Here is a 19,614-nt window from a genome sequence, read left to right as displayed (position 1 = left end):
GCACCCACGGGGAACGGACCTTGACATCCTCAAAACATCATGAATGATACTGTGCCAACTGAAATGCAGAATTCATGAGCTATAACACTGCCCATGACCCGATGACCTTCCAAAATCCTGGCCTCCACTTTACGGCACATTTCCACTGAAGATGCTTTGACAGGTCGACCTGAAGAGTCATCTTCAATTGATTCCCTACCCCATTTAAAGTGGCCCAAAACTTAACTTAGGTAGTAGGAAGGTGCATCATCACCATATAGAGCCATCATCCTTTCATGGATTTCTTTCGGCTTCTTTTCTTCCTTTGTAAGTAATTTAATCACGTAACAAAGCTTCAAATCCTTCACTTTTTTTTTCCCGGAGACCTGCACTGTACTTGCCATCCTGTCACTTCCAGTGCATTCATCAGACTGAACTGCTACTGTGTGTGTTGCATGCCCAGACATATCTCAAGATGCACAGACAAGCTCAGCTCTCTAAGGCCCCTTGCAGACGAGCGTGTCCGGATTAGATCCGGATGCGTTGCATCTGCGATCAGGGAAAATCGTGCGAGTAGGTACGCAATTGCAGTCAGTTTTTATCGCGCAGGTGCAATGCGTTTTACACGCGCGTGATAAAAAACTGACTGTGGTATCCAGACCCGAACTTCGGGTTTGGGATCGGTGTTCTGTATATTTTATTATTTTTCATTATAACATGGTTATAATGGAAAATAATAGCATTCTGAATACAGAATGCTAAATAAAAGGTCCATTGTGGGGATAAAAATAAAATTTAACTTACCTCATCCAATTGATCGCGCAGCCGGACTTCTTCTTTCTTTCTTCTTCTTGCAGGACCTGGCTGCAAAAGGACCTTCGGTGATGTCACTGAAGGTCCTTTTACAGCCAGGTCCTGCAAGAAGAAGAAGACGAGCCCAGCTGCGCGATCAATTGGATGAGGGGAGTTCCATTTTTTATTTTTTTTTGTTTTAAGCCCAGAATGGACCTTTTAGTTTTAACGGAATTAAAGAATGCTATTATTTTCCATTATAACATAATAAAATAATAAAGTAAATGGGCTCCCGGGTAACTCATCCCTCGTCTCCTTAGCAACCATGCGTGAAAATCGCACCACATCCGCACTTGCTTGCAATTTCCACGCATCCCCATTCATTTCTATGGGGCCTGCGTTGCGTGAAAAATGCAGAATGTAGAACATTGAAGTGAATGGGTCCGGATTCAGTGCGGGTGCAATGCGTTCACCTCACACATTGCACCCGTGCGGAATTCTCGCCCATGTGAAAGGTGCCTAAGGCTACTTTCACATCTGTGTTTTTAATTTAGGTTTTGAGTTCAGGCAGAGAATCTCAAAACCTAAATTAAGGGGGATCACTTTTGTCCCCATTCATTGTCAATGGGGACAAAACTGATCAGGGTGCATCAGTATACTTCAGTTCAGTTGCATTTTGGGGCTAGACATAAAAACTGCTGTAAGCAATGTTTGTGTCTGGTTTGCAAAACTGAACAAACCAGATCAGGCATTGTAAGGCTACTTTCACACTTGCGTTATTCTTTTCCGGTATTGAAATCTGGTAAAGGGTCTCAATAACGGAAAAAAACGCATCAGTTTTGTCCTTATGCATTTTGAATGGAAAGCAATCCGTTCAGTATGCATCAGAATGTCTTCCATTCCGTCCCTTGTACGGTATTTGACCGGCCAAAATCCCGGAACACTACCGCACTTGCCGGATCCGGCATTAATTTCTATAGAGATGTATTAATGCCAGATCCAGTACCAAGTGTTCCAGAAATTGCTGCGCTGCCGGATCCGGTTTTCCAGTCTGCGCCGGGACAGAGAAGGAGCTATTTCTGCCTTTGAAAAAAATTAAATAGCGAATCCGTTATTCCAGATGATACCGTTCCGATATATCACTGGATCCGTCTAACAGATCCGGGAAAAAAAACTGATTTCCGTTTGCCGGAACCGAACGCTAAAGTGAAAGTACCCTTAGGCTACTTTCACACTAGCATTTTTACTGGATCCGGCAAGGTTCAGCAAAAACGCTTCTGTTACTGATAATACAACTGTCTGCATCCGTTATGAACGGATCCGGTTATATTATCTTTAACATAGCCAAGACAGATGCGTCATGAACACTACTGAAAGTCAATGGAGGACGACTGTTTTCTATTGTCCGTCTCTATTGACTTACATTGGGGGTCATACCGGATCAGTCTTTCGCCGTATCCCAGGACGGAAAGAAAACTACATGTTGCGGTTTGCTCTCCGGCATGGGACCGCAACTAAACGGAACGCATTTTGGAGAGTTCAGTTTTGTGCCTATTGACAATGAATGGGGACAAAACTGAAACGTTTTTTTTCCGGTATTGAGCCCCTATGACAGATCTCAATACCAGAAAATGAAAACGCTAGTGTGAAAGTAGCCCTAGTCAGTTTTGATTTAATGCAACTGGATCCAGCCAAAACGGAGCCATCAGGATGTATTAAATAGAACAGATTATTTTAATTCAGATTTTGAGATTGTCTGCCGGATCTCCGAACCCAAATTAAAACCGCAGATGTGAAAGTAGCCCAACACTGATAGAACGTGCTGGGATAGGCAACTTATCAAACACCATATCACCACCCCACGTCAATCCAGTTCAATTCTGTGTCCTGCACCGCATTGCAGATGGCAGCATGGAAAGGGAGATAAAACCCCCAAATACTAATCTTTCTTTCCAAGTATTTAATTGGCTACTATGGGGGACTTTGTTTTTTACTTCTGGTGACACTAACAGTTGAGAGCACTGTCACAATTATGTTTTGTATGGTGCCAGTATCTTGGGTATTGGTTCCTTGTGGGGGGTTTTTTATTTTTTATCACAGCTTATTGCACTCACCTGGTGGCCCTTTATTTTGTTAAGCATCGTTTACTCTCGTATATACACTCACCTAAAGAATTATTAGGAACACCTGTTCTATCTCATTAATGCAATTATATAGTCAACCAATCACATGGCAGTTGCTTCAATGCATTTACCCTGGGTTCACACCTGAGCGTTTCTGAGACGCGCGTATTTGTCTCGCGTTTTTTGCAATAGTAAACGCGCGTTTGTGTGATTGACAGCAGTGTCCTATGGCTGCAAACGCGCGTCAAAACGCCCTAAAGACGCTCAAGAACTTGTTTATGCGTCGGGCAGTTTTCAGCGCGTTCGAACGCGCTGTAAAACACGAAAATGTGAACCAGTCCATTAGGGAAGCATTGGTTTGCATCGGTTATGCGTTTTACAGCGCGTTCGAACGCGCTGTAAAACGCACAAGTGTGAACTTAGGGTTAGGGGTGTGCTCCTGGTCAAGACAATCTCCTGAACTCCAAACTGAATGTCAGAATGGGAAAGAAAGGTGATTTAAGCAATTTTGAGCGTGGCATGGTTGTTGGTGCCAGACGGGCCGGTCTGAGTATTTCACAATCTGCTCAGTTACTGGGATTTTCACGCACAACCATTTCTAGGGTTTACAAAGAATGGTGTGAAAAGGGAAAAACATCCAGTATGCGGCAGTCCTGTGGGCAAAAATGCCTTGTGGATGCTAGAGGTCAGAGGAGAATGGGCCGACTGATTCAAGCTGATAGAAGAGCAACGTTGACTGAAATAACCACTGGTTACAACCGAGGTATGCAGCAAAGCATTTGTGAAGCCACAACACGCACAACCTTGAGGCGGATGGGCTACAACAGCAGAAGACCCCACCGGGTACCACTCATCTCCACTACAAATAGGAAAAAGAGGCTACAGTTTGCACAAGCTCACCAAAATTGGACTGTTGGAAGACTGGAAAAATGTTGCCTGGTCTGATGAGTCTCGATTTCTGTTGAGACATTCAAATGGTAGAGTCCGAATTTGGCGTAAACAGAATGAGAACATGTATCCATCCTCTGATGGCTACTTCCATCAGGATAATGCACCATGTCACAAAGCTCGAATCATTTCAAATTGGTTTCTTGAACATGACAATGAGTTCACTGTACTAAAATGGCCCCCACAGTCACCAGATCTCAACCCAATGGAGCATCTTTGGGATGTGATGGAACGGGAGCTTCGTGCCCTGGATGTGCATCCCTCAAATCTCCATCAACTGCAAGATGCTATCCTAACAATATGGGCCAACATTTCTAAAGAATGCTATCAGCACCTTGTGGAATCAATGCCACATAGAATTAAGGCAGTTCTGAAGGCAAAAGTGGGTCAAACACCGTATTAGTATGGTGGTCCTAATAATTCTTTAGGTGAGTGTATTTAGGCATGTTGAGATCACTTGCGGCACCATACGATTTTTGACCACCAGGTGTCCCCCTTGATCCATTTTATTTGTGTGGATTCCTTTTATGGATGTTTCAATAAAGTATCTTGATTTTTAGAATATCTGCATTGTTTGTTACCTGTTAGGGGTATACATGCATGGTTTTTGTAGGATCTTCTATTTAGTGTGGCCTGTATTTAAGGGGACACACACAGCAGCTGAAGGAAATGTGGTTTCAAAGACCGATACTGGCTGTGTGCACGCCGCAATTTTCTTACAAAAAAATAATTGACAAGAGTAGGTCCTGCTCTAACATTTGTGTAACGACCACACAGAAGACATCCATGTCCACGTCTAGTCTGCTTTTTCTTGCAGACCCATAGACCTGAATGTGTCCACAGACGATCCGCACAAAAACTGCCGATTGGCTACAGACTAGAAATATGGTCATGTGCATGGAAACGTCGTGCCAGCATATTCTACCAGTGTGATGAGAACAGACAACATTCAGATCAGTCTTCTCTTTATTAAGTGCATGATGGCGGAAAATCAGACATGAAGATAAGAAAAATGGAATCATTGAAAGGAGCTCTAGAAACCAGCTTAAGTGTCACAACATGGAAATGTCAGAACGTTTAACCATTTCCGCTGAGGTAGCAGACATGAGGAGCAGTTACACATGCTAGTATTAGCGCTCTACACAGGAGGCAGACCGTTTGGTCTCTAATTTGCAAGTGTAGATTTTACAGCTTCCACGATGCATTTAGCGCTGATGCCGAACACTTCCAACAGCTCTGTAGGTTTCCCGCTACGGGGTACACCCTTGACGGCAAGGCTCTGAACTACGAATCCGGGTTCTCCTGCAACAGCTGCAGCCACAGCATCCCCTATACCACCTGGAACAAGGAGAGGGACCATTACTACAGGAAACATGGCAGATCATTTAAAAAGAGCACTTGTCCCCGATCCTGACATGTCTGTTTTACCAACTACTTGCATTCCCCCCCCCCCCCCCCCCCCCCATGTAATTATTATGACTATGCCATTAGTCTATTATTCCTGCTGGACATTTATGGCCAAATTGCTGGGTGTGCAATAAAAGGTCCAGATGGGTGTTACCCAGGAAAACCCCTTCTCTCCACAGTCTGACTATCCTAATGTCTTTGGGAATATATATTTATAATAAAGTAATTTAATGGGGTTCTCCAGGATTTTAATATTGATGATCTATCCTCAAGATATGAATGACCTATTAAAATCCCAGGAAAACCCCTTTAAGAAACAGGAAGAAAGGATCAAGAGCAGTCCTCCCCTTTCCTCGAGCAAGCATTTGCTCCGAGCATTACCTTCTTTGTAGTGGTCCTCCACGGTGATGACATGTCCGCCAGTAGCTCTACCACTTGATATAATGGTCGCTGCATCCAGAGGTTTAATGGTAAATGGATCGATCACACGGATGTTAATGTCTGAAAAAAAAAACAGAACAGGCAAAAGGCTCAATAACACAAGTGTAGACTAATGGTCTCCAGCATGCTGGGAGTTCTAGTTCCCCAACAGCTGAGAGAGATAGAGGACACACCAGCTATTTATTCCAGCAAATCAAAAATAAAAGTACCAGACCCTCTGGGTAGGTCATCAGCATCTGATCTGTGGGGTTCTGATACCAGGGACCCCACCGATCAGCTGTTTGAGAAGGCACCGGTGCTCCTGCGAGTGCTGCAGCCTTCTCCCTGCTCACCAAGCACAGCGCCATCCATTGTATAATGGCTGTGCTTGGCATTGCAGTTCAGTCCCATTCACTTCAGTGGGGCTGAGCTGCTCTTAGGCCACGTTACAGATGAACCTGATGTCACACAGCCTAGGGGGAAGCTGCAAGAAGGCCGCATCGCTACTGTGCGTGCCAGTGCCTTCTCCAACCGCTGACCAGTGGGGGGCCCCCAGGAGTCGGACCCCAACCGATTGGATACTGATGACCTATCCTGGAGGTCATTAGTATACCAGTCTATTAAAATTGCTTTAAAAAGATGCACTAAAATTTAGAAAAACCGTAAGCAACGGAGACTCCTGCAAAACTTATGATGGATAAATCTCCCCTTAGAGATTGTGGGTAGAGCTGAGCGAGTTACATATTTTTAAAATTATTCACGCTTCGTTTACTGGTAAAAGCTGAATTGCGTCATGGATTCTGTTACCGCGGACCATAACGCAATTCTATAATAGAAACCTACGAGCTGCAAAACTGATCCATTCCCGTTACGCAGGGGATGAGTTTTATAACCTGAAATTCACTAATTATGGGTTTTTAATGTGTTTTTCTTGCTCCAAATGTTAGCTGTAAGCCTATGCAGTATGGACGATAGAGGACCCGTCGGCTCACCCACCACCTGTTTACTTGTATTTCTATGAAGAGGTGCTCCAGTATTGTCCCTCTGTAATTACTACTGTAAATGCCTTGACAACTGGACCTTACGACTATGTCCGTACGTTGTCAGTTCTGACTTGTCAGTGTTCGGCAGCATTCACACGACACCACCATTTCCAGAAAGAACAAGAGGGACGGCACAAAACAATTTTCCAGGGCACGATGCTTAAAAATTGTTATTTCACAGGGAAGCTTTTTTCTAAAACCAGAAAAGTGCGGAGACTCTGCTAATGCTGTAATAGTAAAGTCAATAACGTGACCATCCGGACACATCAAGTCAGAGGTGTCACCTTGTTTGGCGAGCTCGTCTGCTGCTGCCAGAGCCTCATGTAGGGTGACCCCTGCGCCAATAACCGTGACCCTGTCTGTATCACTTTGACGTACGACCTGTAAAGAGAGGAAATAAAATATATATAAAATTGCTTCCAAACAAAAACCGACAATAATATTTCACAAGTGCAACAGAAAGACTCGGTATTTTACCTTTGCTTGACCAATTTCAAACTTTTCCTCTGGAGAATAGATTATTGCAGTGTCTGGTCGGCTGGTACGGATGAAGCAGATGCCCTACAATAAAAGGGGACAGACGCAAGGCCTGAAACCGGAGACTATTCAGACGATATGAAATATAAGTGGGAGGATAAACACTTACCGGGGTATTAGCCGCTAATGTGACCGCATGTTCTGTGGAAACGCCATCACTGGGGTAGAAGATTGTACAAGAGGGAACGGCGCGGAACATGGCAAGATCTTCCAAAGCCATCTGAGAGGGACCATCCTCACCTGGAACACAGAGGTCAGACGCCCATCACTGACGTTTCCCTGACTCGTGTGTGGCTCTAGCTCAAGTCAGGGTCTTCTTACAGAGACCTCCTGCCCGTAACAAGCACCTTGATCGGCGCTGGTCTGGCATTATACACTACTCGCAAAAAGTTAGGGATATTTGACTTTCAGGTGAAATTTATGGGGGGGGGGGGGGCTGGGGGGGGAAAAGTCACCGGCTGAAAAAAAAAAAAAAGTTTATGGAAAACATAAAAAAGTTCCCGCTCCAGTGATATTATATAATGAAAGTCTGGCATTTAAGTAGAAGCAATTGCGATTTCCTCATCTCAAACAATTTATTGAAACAAAAAGCCCACCCCAGTGCTGGGTATACCCCCACAAATGTCACTGTCTCAGTAACTTGTCCTGTGGCCTTGAGCAGCAATTACAGCTTGACAACGACGTCTCCTGCTGAGGCATGGCATCCCATTCTTCTTGAAGGGCGGCCCTCAGGTCATTGAGGTTCTGGGGTACAGAGTTACGAGCCTCTAAACAGCGACTCAGCTGATCTCATAGGTTTTCAATGGGATTCAGGTCTGGAGAAAGTGCAGGCCACTCCATTTGAGGTCCTCTAGTCTCCAGCAGCTGTTCCCTCAAAATGTGGCACATCAGCCTTCCCTCTGACTATATACAGAGATAGCCGTCACTGATAGGACCGTCTCCTTGACTTCAAAGCTCAGAATGAGCAGGAATTTAAATGAAAATTACTGTACAAGTTTCACCGACTCTTCCCATAAAACGATATCTCAATCTGCCCAGTTCCTCCTGCTCTGCATCTCTGCCTGTAGTTTTCCTTGTATTTTCATGGGGACAGGTTCCCTTTAAGAATGACCGTTCAGGCATTTATTGGCTCATGTTTAAGGGCCTTAAAAAGGGGTTGTACGATTTCATATATTGGTCGCACATCATAAGAATATGACCCCAACGTCTGATAGGTGTGGATCCCAGAGGTGGGACCCTCACCTATACTTAGAATGGAGCAAGCAAAGTCCTGGAGGGCACACCATGCATGCGTGGCCGCCCTCCATTTATTCCTAAAGGCGCTGAACATGGCTGAGGGTGCCGTTCGGCTATTTCTGGCGTTCCTGTAGGAACTAATTGAGGGCAGCCATGACTTTGCCAGCTCTGTTTTAAGTAGAGTTTTGGGTCCCAAAAGGTGGGAACTGCACCCATCAGACATTGGGGCATATTCCTCCCCCCCCCCCATTGTCCGATAGGGGATAAGTGTCTGACTGGAGGGGGAACCCCCCCCTACACCCCCGTGTTCCTGCATTAGAATGGAGTGGTGGTGCACCGCTGCGCAGGAGAAAGTACAAGCGCTCTCCATCGCGGGCTGTCCCACAGAGATGAATGGAGTGGCAGCACAAGTGTGACTCCAATGGGGCAGCAGAGGGTCCACCATTCTTAGAATCTGCAGGAGCCCTAGTGATGGGACCTTCAGTCAGACGTAGACTAGGTGATGTCTTTGCAATGGGACAGGCCTATCAAAGAAACATGACTTTCTTTGGAGTGGTCTCTAGGGTCCATTTGCCATATGCAAACACCAGGGTAATTTTTTTTAAAACTGAGCATTTTATGGATAGTTTTGACAGGTTTGTAAGGAGCTTTCCCAGCGTACAGCAAATGGACAAGTGTTAGGAAAGGACATTAAAGCCACAGCACTACAAGACCTGTATAAAGAAGATGGCCACTCACCAATAGAAACTCCACAGTGGGAGCCGCACAGGTTGACGTTGGATTGAGAAATGGCCCCCATGCGAATCTGATCATAAGCCCTGCTGAAGAAAGCTGCAAATGTGCTGGCAAAAGCCACAGTGCGACTGCGGGTAGCACAGCCCATAGCCACACTGACCTGCAAGATAAAAATAAATCAGTACATCAAGACAAAAACCAGCACTGTACATGCTGAGCATCTACTGCGCAAGCAGAAACATGCCGCTAGAAGAAAGCCTTGACAACATAATCGCCGCTTGGCCCATTATAGACCATGACCATCCAACCTCTGAAAACACACATGCATGACCACCGCTGCTGGACTGCAGGGTGGTCGTAACCTCCGCAAACAAGCATTGTATAATGCAATGGAAAAATGATGCCGACCAGCAAAGGCGGCAATATGGACAATCACAATGCATTAGTAAACTTGGTCTACATGATAAATGTAATTTGCCGACGTGAGACAACCCCTTTATAGGCCCATTAGTCGAGGCGACTTACCATGTTCTGCTCAGCAATGAAGCACTCAATAAATCTGTCAGGATGTTCGTTCTTGAAGATCTCAGAGAAGGTTGAGTTTTTAGTGTCGCCATCAAGGGCAATAACCCTGCTGTTGGCATGGCCAAGTTTAGCCAGAGCCTGTCCGTATGCTTTACGTGTTGCAATCTGCAAGAGAAACCCCACCAAATACCCACAGCACATTAGGAAGAGGCCGACTGGTACAGAGTAAGTACCATTTACATTTCTCACCCGCCTTCCTTACCTTATCACCAACTTTGTAGCTTGGTGGGGTTGGCATCTTAATGTCAGCAATGCTAACCTCTGGGGCGTCTCTTACTGGAGCTGCGGGGGTCAGGGGCTTATTGGTCTGGATCTGACCCTGGATCTCGTTAATGATAGTGTCCACCTTGTCTTTAGGCATCGGCTTCCCGTGCCAGTTATCTTGATTTTCGACACCTTGAAAAATACATTTTCTAGTTAATCTACTGCAAACTGCGGCCAGGCTGGACGTACAGTCCCAATACTGCTACTTACCAGAAATGCCTTTTCCTTTGAAGGTTTTAGCAATGATGGCGGTGGGTTTATCCTTGACATTGGCAGCCTGCCAGAGGGCACAGCACAGCTCCTCCACATCATGGCCATCTACAATGTAGGTGTTCCACCTGCAATCAGAAGGTGGTTACCACAGAACGGGCAGAATCCACAATACAATATTAGGTACAGGAGGCATTTGGTTGAAGGGCAACTTACCCGAAAGCTTCACATCTCTTCCTGTATATGTCGGTCTGATGCTGAAGGGGGGCCGCCTCGCTCTGCCCAAGACGATTAACATCAAAAATGGCCACCAGATTATCTAGCTTGTAATGAGAGGCAAAAGCCATGGCTTCCCACACAGCTCCTTCAGAGGATTCTCCGTCACCCAGCAGACAGTACACACGGTAACTGAGAAGAAGAAGACGGCACATGATGGTCTACCATGGAAAGGAGGTATCGGACTGGAGTTTGCTTTAGCCAACTGGTTCCTTCTCAGACTTACCTAGCTTTGTCAAAGTATTTGCCGGTGTAAGCCATGCCACACGACGCCCCCAGACCTTGTCCTAGCGAGCCAGTGGCAACATCCACAAATGGTAGTTTCTGGTAAAAGAAGAATTCTCTGCATTACTACAATGACTTGCTTTTTCTGCACCTACGGATTATTGTGCCACCCCGAGACCATCCACTGGGCTGCTGCAGACTGACACCAGCTGATCTGAAAACATATGGCAGTCATTGAAATGAATATCCGTAGATGGGCCGGATCCAACCCGAGTAGGAGCCGTTAGTACTCAGCAGGGGGAAGACCACTGTGCACTGGGACATCTTAAAGCGGATCACGTTAAAGGGGTTATCCTATTACAACCTATCCCCAGGATAGAGGAGCAGTTCCTGATCAGCAGGAGTCCAACTGCTGGGACCTATGCCAATCACAAACTGTCCCCTGTTTAAATGGGGGGGTGGCGAACACACATTTATACCGCCACTCCAACTCTATGGGGCTGCTAGTGATGGCAGAGCGATTGCACGCCACCATGCCCAGCGGTCCCATAGAGTTAATGGGAGTGGCAGCAGACGCGTGTCCAAAACTACATTCAAATGGGCCCCCATTCTAGCTATTGGCGGGGGCCTCAGCAGACAGACCGCTGCAGATCAGCCACTTACCCCCCCCATCCTGTAGGTGTACTGGGACAACCCCTAAAGGAGTATCCCAGTTACATTAAGTTATCCTCAATCACCAGGACGGACGACAACTATTAGATCAGTGGGTACACTAGTAACGATGATCTGCTAAGGCTACTTTCTGGTATAGAGTTCCATCATAGGATCTCAAAACTGGAGAACAACGATTCCGTTTTCTCCCCATTCATTGTCAATTGGGACAAAACGGAACTGAACAGAACGCTCCAAAATACATTGTGTTCCTTTTGGCTGCGTTCCCCTACCGGAGAGCAAACCGAATATCCCCTGGAGTGGCAGCCGAGTAGAGGTGCAGGAGATTCTGGTACCCAGTACAAGCAATTTATGGGACGGCAGGGCAGTGAGCGACTATCACCTATCCTGCAACTCTCCGTTTGGACTCACATTTTTGCGAGGCGTACCCGTGTTGTTGGCTTAGAGCCATTCATTTTTGTCCCTCGCTCTTTCAGTGCTCTGCCTCCTAGTAGTCACACCAGATCAGTCTCCTATGGATTTCTGGCTCAGACCACTGGTTTAATTCCTGAACTAGAATTCTGTTATCACTTTAAAGGGGCTATCCAGAAATATGACATTGATGGCGCATGCGCAGGATAGATATCAGTATCAGATAAGCAGAGGCCTGACTCCCGGCACGCCCACCAATCAGCTGTTTGTCCGGTGAGTACCACAGTCTCTTCACAGCGCCGTACATTGTATAGTGGCTGTGCTTGGTACTGCAGCTCGGCCCCATTCATTTGAATGGGACTGAGCTGTGCCTAGGCCACGTGACTGATGTACAGGGATGTCACCGGTCAAGGAACAAAAGAGGACGGCAGTCAGACCCCCGCCGATCTGTTATTGATGATCTATCCTGAAGGATAGGCCATTAAAATTAAATTCCCGGAGAACCCCTTTAAGTCCAGATGAAAAGGGAACCATATCCAAAGCCACGATTTTCTCCAACTACATAAAATTTATGAAGATGGGGCAAGTTGTACTGGGACAACCACTAAAGGAGTATCCCAGTTACATTAAGTTATCCCCTATCCACAGGACAGATGACAACTATTAGATCAGTGGGGGTACCAGCAGTAGGACCCCCACAAGAACGGGGGCCCAGCGGGAACCCCTGAGATGAAAGGAGTGGCCAGTCGGCAGCAGCATTTCTAGTGTAATGTAAGAAAATGCTCAACATTTCTGTAGATAATCGCTGATTTACAAACTACAGAATGTGGTCATGTCCCATCTCTGGAATGGCGCCATGCCTGTAGTACTGCATGATGCCCATGAGATGGCAGTGATGCTGCAGGTAGTCCTAATCCTAAGGGCACGTGCTGCCTAAGGACGATTCCAGGTGTTGTAGGTACATACCGGTGTAGGGTGTCCTTCTAGGTCACAGTCAATCTTCCTCAGGTTGAGAAGGTCAGATTCCTTGATGTAACCAGCTTCTGCCCAGGCTGCATACAAGATGGGTGCAGCATGACCCTGAAACACAAGAAACCATTAAAGGCTCCATGACCAATAGGTACTGGAGGAGATCGTGCTACCAGCATTTCTGATTTACGAGAGCCACAACCCTTTCCTAGTTCATACAGGAGCAGCCGCATCGATATGGGCCACCATGTGGGAGCTGCAGCTCCTATACAAGCGAACGGGGCCCTAACTGCCGTGCCAGGAAGAGAGTCACCTTATGGATGGGGCCGAGCATGTACAAAGCGGACCCAGGACACCACAAACCATGGTCAGACCCTCACAATCAAGTCCTGACCCCCCCCCCCCTTAATTGAAGTGGGTCTAATCTGCAATGTACAGGGATTGGTGCGGCTCTGGAACCCGTGCCTCTCCTTGTGGGGGGGGGGGGGGGTCTTTGAGATCAGATTGATCACATCCCTAGGTAAATACCATTATTAAAAGGATTTGAGTTGTTTTTTTACTGATGACCTCTTCTTGATAGGTGATCTGTATTTGATCAAAGGGGGTCCGACACCCAGGATCCCTGCTGATCAGCTGTTAGAGACAGCAGTGCTTGCTCTAGTGCCGTGGCCTTCTCTCAGCTTTCCCTAGGCCATGCGATGTCACGTTCATCGGTCTCGTGGTCTAGGAGTAGCTCAGTCCCATAGAAGTGAATGGGACTGAACTGCAATACCAAGCACAGCCACTATACAGCGCTGTGCTTGGCGAGCAGGCAGAAGGCTGTGGCACTACTGTGAGCGCCGCTGCCTTCTCAAACAGCTGATCCTGGGGGACCCCACCGATCAGATAACTGATGATCCTCTGGATAGGTTAAGAAAAAAAAAAAAAAAAAAAAAAAAAAAAAACACATCTCAGAAAACCCCTTTAATGATATTTAATGAACCCCCTTTAGATTCCAGCAGGAAATGTAGGCAATATTAGGAATATTTTAAAAAAAATTAAAATAAAAAAAGGGGGGGGTTCAATAAAAATCATGGGCAGGAGCTGCAAATTTGATAAAACAACGAATGAAGCGGGGGGGGGGGGGGGGGGGGGTTCTCTGGACTACAGATATGAATGACCACCAATATGAATGACCCACTGATCCGCTGTTTCGGAAGTACACAGCGCCATATACCGTGTAGTGGCCGTGCTGGGGTACTGCAGCTCAGCTCTCAAGCGAGTGGTAGATGAGCTTCAGTACGCCATTGCCAGGAACGACACTTTACAGAGCTTTCCGCTTTCGCTCCATACGCAGCATTCAAAAACAGCTGATCGGGGGGGCGTGCCGGGTGCTGACCCCCACCGTTCTGTAGCCCGGAGAACCCTAGTAACACGGATCTCCTGTTCACTCTATGCTCCTGGCCTCAGCGGTACACGACCAGTGATCGGTACACCAGAAGCCGGCATGGCGGTCCTCACCTTTGACAGAACAAAGCGGTCGTTGTTGCAATTGCCGGGGTCAGCTGCGTCGTATTTCATGGTGTTGAAGAAGAGAACAGACAGGATTTCGGCGGCGCTGCAGCAGGACGTGGGATGCCTGTCACAAGGAGCAGAAGACATTGCACAATTAACACGTGGACTACATACTGCCCCCTAATGGCAGGCACGTGATGCTTACAGCACGACATTGATTAAAGGGGAACTCCGGGCCAAAATTATCTGATGTGTCAAGTGTAGGTAAGGAGATGACGTTGGCAGATCTCTCATCACCATCACAAGGGCACTGGTTATAGAGACTGCGGTCACAAAATTCCAATAAGAAACGCGCCAGTGGGGCCTTTCCTTATGGAAGTGCACAGATCACACACACACACACTGTTATGGTGGAGACCTAATCCAATAGGAGGTCATCGGCAGTAAGTAACGTCACCTCCCCCAAATATTAAATGGGTTACCCCGCGATTCATTTTAAAACATCATACAGCACATGACCGTCTAACACAGCCAGAACCAGCCCTGCACCTCACGTGGGTCCAGAGATCTCCCCATTCATTGCTCTGCTAGATTTATATCAAGCTGACAGCTCAAGGGGAGTGTCTTTTCTGCTGCAGCTCAGGGGGCGTGTCCATGCTCTACCTATCAGCTCAGGGGGCATGTCCACACGCTCCCCATCACAGCTCAAGGGGAGTGTCTTTTCTGCTGCAGCTCAGGGGGCGTGTCCATGCTCTACCTATCAGCTCAGGAGGCGTGTCCACACGCTCCCCATCACAGCTCAAGGGGAGTGTCTTTTCTGCTGCAGCTCAGGGGGTGTGTCTCAGCTCTCCCTATCACAGCTCAGGGGGCATGTCCATGCTCTCCTCATCACAGCTCAGGGGGCGTGCCCTTCTGCTGCAGCTAAGGGGGCATGTCCTTGCTCTACCTATCACAGCTCAGGGGCAGCTGAAGGATGAAACTGAGCATGTGCGGCCATCTCAGCGAGCAGGGCAAAGCAATAAGAAACAGCAGGTGGCGCTGTACAGATACATTTTATTGAGTAACTCAGTGTCTGTGCAAATACTAAAGTATTCAGATCCAGAGGCTGGTGTGAAAAACGTAGAATACAGTAATCACAAATGTCAAGGGAGAAGTCAACTGCTGCGTTTCCTCCTCACTAAGATCATGAAGAGATTAGTTTGTCTTTATTGCCTCGTCTCTAATATTTTGATATTGAAAAGCGTTTTTAAAAGGGTTGGCCCATCACAGATATCAGCGGCACATCGCTGGGATATGGCATCAGGTCCCACCCACCCCCCCCCCCCCCATTTACAGAACAAGACCTCCCCCGAAATGGACAGTGAGCAGGCACACACGTGGGGCCACTCTCCATTCACCGCTATGGGATTTCAATATATATAGTGGAGCTCTTGCTTTTTTTTGGGGGGGAGGGGGGGGGTGTCCCATCGCAATTAATGGAGAGCACGCTGCGCAGGTGTGGCGGGCTCTCCATCACTTTGGGGGCCTCGTTCTGCAGACAGGAGCGGGTCACACTTTTGGGCTGCCCGAGATGGAAGTCTGGAGCAGCATTCAATAGGAAAGTGAGATTATAATTTTTTTCCCCCCCTTATGGTTCAGACCACCCCTTTAAATCATCCCCCCCCCCACACCCATTTTTTTTTTTTTTTTTTATACCTTTAACTCAAGTTTGCTTGAAAAATTAGTAATGAGACCCCCGTCGCTGGCAGCCCCTACTCCAGCCTGACCATTGTGATTTCCGCCATGTCTGCCCAACAACTGCACGATCCTCTCATAAGATCCTATGGGCAATGGGTCAGCCTCCAAAAAAGGTTACAGCGCCCCCGACCTGCAGATAGCGGGATCACCGTTCTCCAGCCCCTTGTATTAGGCCAAGATCAGGGGAAATGGGGCCTGAGGAGGAGCGCGGCCTAAGTATTTGAATAGAACAGAAGCTAAATTACCCCACAGGACCCTGGCATCTCTGCCAATGTGCACATGGTGCCATGATCTGTGCTGGGGACGCCACCATGTGCTCCAGTCATCCTTTGTGTGGCACCACAACAATAGGGCACATAAGGGGAGTGACCCTTATGAATAGACACATCAAACCTATGCGCCATATTTAATGCAAAGATATGAAGTGGTGCCACTGGTGAAAATGGGCAATACTACAACAGCGTCTGACCGCCAGCCTCTCACATGATCATAGCTCAAAAGTGGACGTCCCCTTTAAGGATATGTAGCAGAGCTACAGCTGTACAATGTACAGACAGGCCTGCAGACATTTTACACATTAACCCTTTCATTCCACACCACCATGCAGCACGTGTAATGGGGGGGGGGGGGGGGGGCGCGTCAAAGCTCAGGCAGACTCCACACGTGGGGGGCATGTAACGTGCGTCCTGTGACAGGAGGCGTTGTCAGAGGGTACAAGAATAACACACAGAATCCATACCGGACACCGCGTGTGTAAGGAGGGAGGGGGGACGGGGACACGCGAGGTCCGGTAAATAAAAAAAATAAGGGGGCGCCCCTCACCCGGAGTTGGAGGCGCATGTTGCGCGGATGGAGTGGATCCTGAGGCGGTTGGCGCCGTCTCTGAGGGCCTGCAGGTCCTTGTCCTCCGGCTTCTGGTAGGTGTCCATGCTGAGGATGCTTCTCCGCGAACCTGTGCGGCGCTCACACCACGGGGCCGGTCTTATAGCGGGCCGCCCCCGGAGGAAGTGAGCTCAGCTGGGGAGAGGAGGGGAGGCCGCTCACCCCATACAGCCCTGTGCCCTGTATGCAGAAGAACTGCCTGGATGGACAATCACTTCTGTACAGCCCTGTGCCCTGTATATACAGTATATAATAACCCCTTGTATATAGCCCTGTGCCCTGTATGTATAATAACCCCTTGTATATAGCCCTGTATGTATAATAACCCCTTGTATATAGCCCCGTGCCCTGTATGTATAATGACCCCTTGTATATAACCCTGTGCCCTGTATATACAGTATATAATAGTACAATATGTAACATAGTATATAAGGCCGAAAAAAGACATTTGTCCATCCAGTTCGGCCTGTTATCCTGCAAGTTGATCCAGAGGAAGGCAAAAAAAAAACCTGTGATGTAGAAGCCAATTTTCCCCACTTTAGGGGAATAAAAAAAATTCCTTCCCGACTCCAATCAGAATAACTCCCTGGATCAATGACCCCTCTCTAGTCGCTATAGCCTGTAATATTATTACACTCCAGAAATACATCCAGGCCCCTCTTGAATTCCTTTATTGTACTCACCCGTTGTATATAGCCCTGTGCCCTGTATATATATATATATATATAATTACCCCTTGTATATAGCCCTGTGCCCTGTATATATATATATAATTACCCCTTGTATATAGCCCTGTGCCCTGTATATATATATATAATTACCCCTTGTATATAGCCCTGTGCCCTGTATATATATATATATAATTACCCCTTGTATATAGCCCTGTGCCCTGTATATATGTATAATTACCCCTTGTATATAGCCCTGTGCCCTGTATATACAGTATATAATAGCCCCTTGTATACAGCCCTGTGCCCTGTATATACAGTATATAATAGCCCCTTGTATACGCTTCTCTATGTCTCCTCTGCATACAGAATATGTATAATGGGTGATTCGGTAATATACGTATCGTCGTGTTCGTGGCACACACTACAGGTGCACTGGCAGCTCTTCATGTACCCAGTGCCCATTCTACAGCTGGTCCTTTCATCTAGAAGGAGATGGCGATGACGCGCTGGCACCGGAGTTACAAGTATCTACCCATTCATGCTTGACCGTGCCAAGCCGGGAGCGTGCGGCTGCTGCATCTAGTATTATATTTCATTCATCCCATGCCAGAGCTGTCACTATGTGAGATTGGGGCGCGCCTGGCATAGTTGGCAGAACGCTGAGCATTCCTGGGCGAGGCTGGTGTCTTCACTGGGCTGATGGATCTGTCAGTCGTCGGCGCTGTTCAGACCCTCCGTTCTTATTACATGTGTACATGGGTGACAAGTGTAAGTGGTGGTTGTCAGGTTGTCACTCCGTGAATATAGATATTTGCATTCCATTACTAATTAGCACAGCTCAGAGATGAGAGCGCCTGCTCTGGAGCACTTAATGCAACCATATATTACATGGTTACCCACCGCAGAAGAAATGATCCTACCGTGGCCATAAGAGCTGGTGTCAGAGAGTTAAAGAATCCGGAGCTGATGATAGAAAGGGTTACTTTAACCCATAATGCTCCAGCCCCGCTCCGACTCCGTGACACCATCACCTTCCGCAACGGTCCCATTCACGGATGATGGTGTGGTTGGACCTACTCCAGGGTTCTTCACCGTATCCTCGACAACAGGGGTCAGCAAACTCTGGCACTCCAGCTTTCGTAACTACAACTCCCAGCATGGTCCATTCACATCTATGGTTCTTCGAGGCCAGCTGAGCAAGTGTGCATGCTGGGAATTGTAGTTTTTATCACAGCTGGAGTGCCCGAGGTTGCTATACCTTGCTCTTCTATAACATTCATAGTTAGTAGGTGCCAGCGGTGGATCAGGCTCATCTGGAGGGGGATATGCCACCAGTAGGCAGGTCTGACAGCTGGGACCCCTGCAGATCGCTAGAACAAGGTGGCACCATGCAACTTCGTCTCCTGTTGGGCACCACTCGGCTTTCTGCAGGTCGCCATTAGGGTCAATGTGATACACCCCTTAAAGGGAACCTGTCACCAAGTTTGGAGACCACCGGCATGCTGTTATATAGCTGGGGTTTAGGGTCCAAACCCTGCCCATAGCAAACCTATCCATACCCTCAAAGGATAGTAAACGAAAATCAGGCTTACCTGGAGAAGAGTCCAGGACTCTTCAGCTTCATCGGGCACATCCGCACTGCACCGATGAAGCCAGCGATGGTACCCCCCTCCAGGTAAGTTCAGTTTTCATTTACTCTACTTTGTGGGGACGGAGGGGTTAGGACCCTAAATCCCAGCTGTATAACAGGATGGCGGTGATTTAGTGGCCTCCAAACCAGGTGATAGGTTCCGTTTAAAGGGCATCTGTCAGCAGTTTTGTACCTATGAGACTGGCTGACCTGTTACATGTGCACTTGGCAGCGGAAGGCATCTGTGTTGGTCCCATGTTCATATGTGCCCGCATTGCTGAGAGAAATGATGTTTTACTATATGCAAATGAGCCTCTAGGAGCAACGGGGGCGTTACCGTTACACTTAGAGGCAGCTGTCACGCCCTC

General features: G+C 47.5%; 1 protein-coding gene across 1 annotated transcript; it reads right to left on the bottom strand.

The window, feature by feature from the left end:
* Window positions 1–4,793: 4,793 nt before the first annotated feature.
* TKTL1 (transketolase like 1) lies at window positions 4,794–17,052 on the bottom strand. Its single transcript, XM_040442811.1, has 14 exons — window positions 16,886–17,052; window positions 14,333–14,450; window positions 12,830–12,943; window positions 10,782–10,879; window positions 10,496–10,687; window positions 10,280–10,407; window positions 10,008–10,201; window positions 9,746–9,910; window positions 9,224–9,380; window positions 7,359–7,489; window positions 7,190–7,273; window positions 6,997–7,093; window positions 5,631–5,750; window positions 4,794–5,180 (listed from the first exon to the last, which is right to left on the bottom strand). Exons 1-14 carry the CDS (start codon window positions 16,990–16,992, stop codon window positions 5,008–5,010), a joined length of 1,878 nt encoding a protein of 625 aa, XP_040298745.1. The 5' UTR covers window positions 16,993–17,052; the 3' UTR covers window positions 4,794–5,007.
* Between the last annotated feature and the right edge of the window lie 2,562 nt (window positions 17,053–19,614).

The sequence above is a fragment of the Bufo bufo genome, chromosome 8 (assembly GCF_905171765.1).
Source record: "Bufo bufo chromosome 8, aBufBuf1.1, whole genome shotgun sequence".
NCBI classification, from domain to species: Eukaryota; Metazoa; Chordata; class Amphibia; order Anura; family Bufonidae; genus Bufo; species Bufo bufo.
Note: the sequence above shows the minus strand (reverse complement) of the source record. Positions and strands in the feature narration are given on the sequence as shown.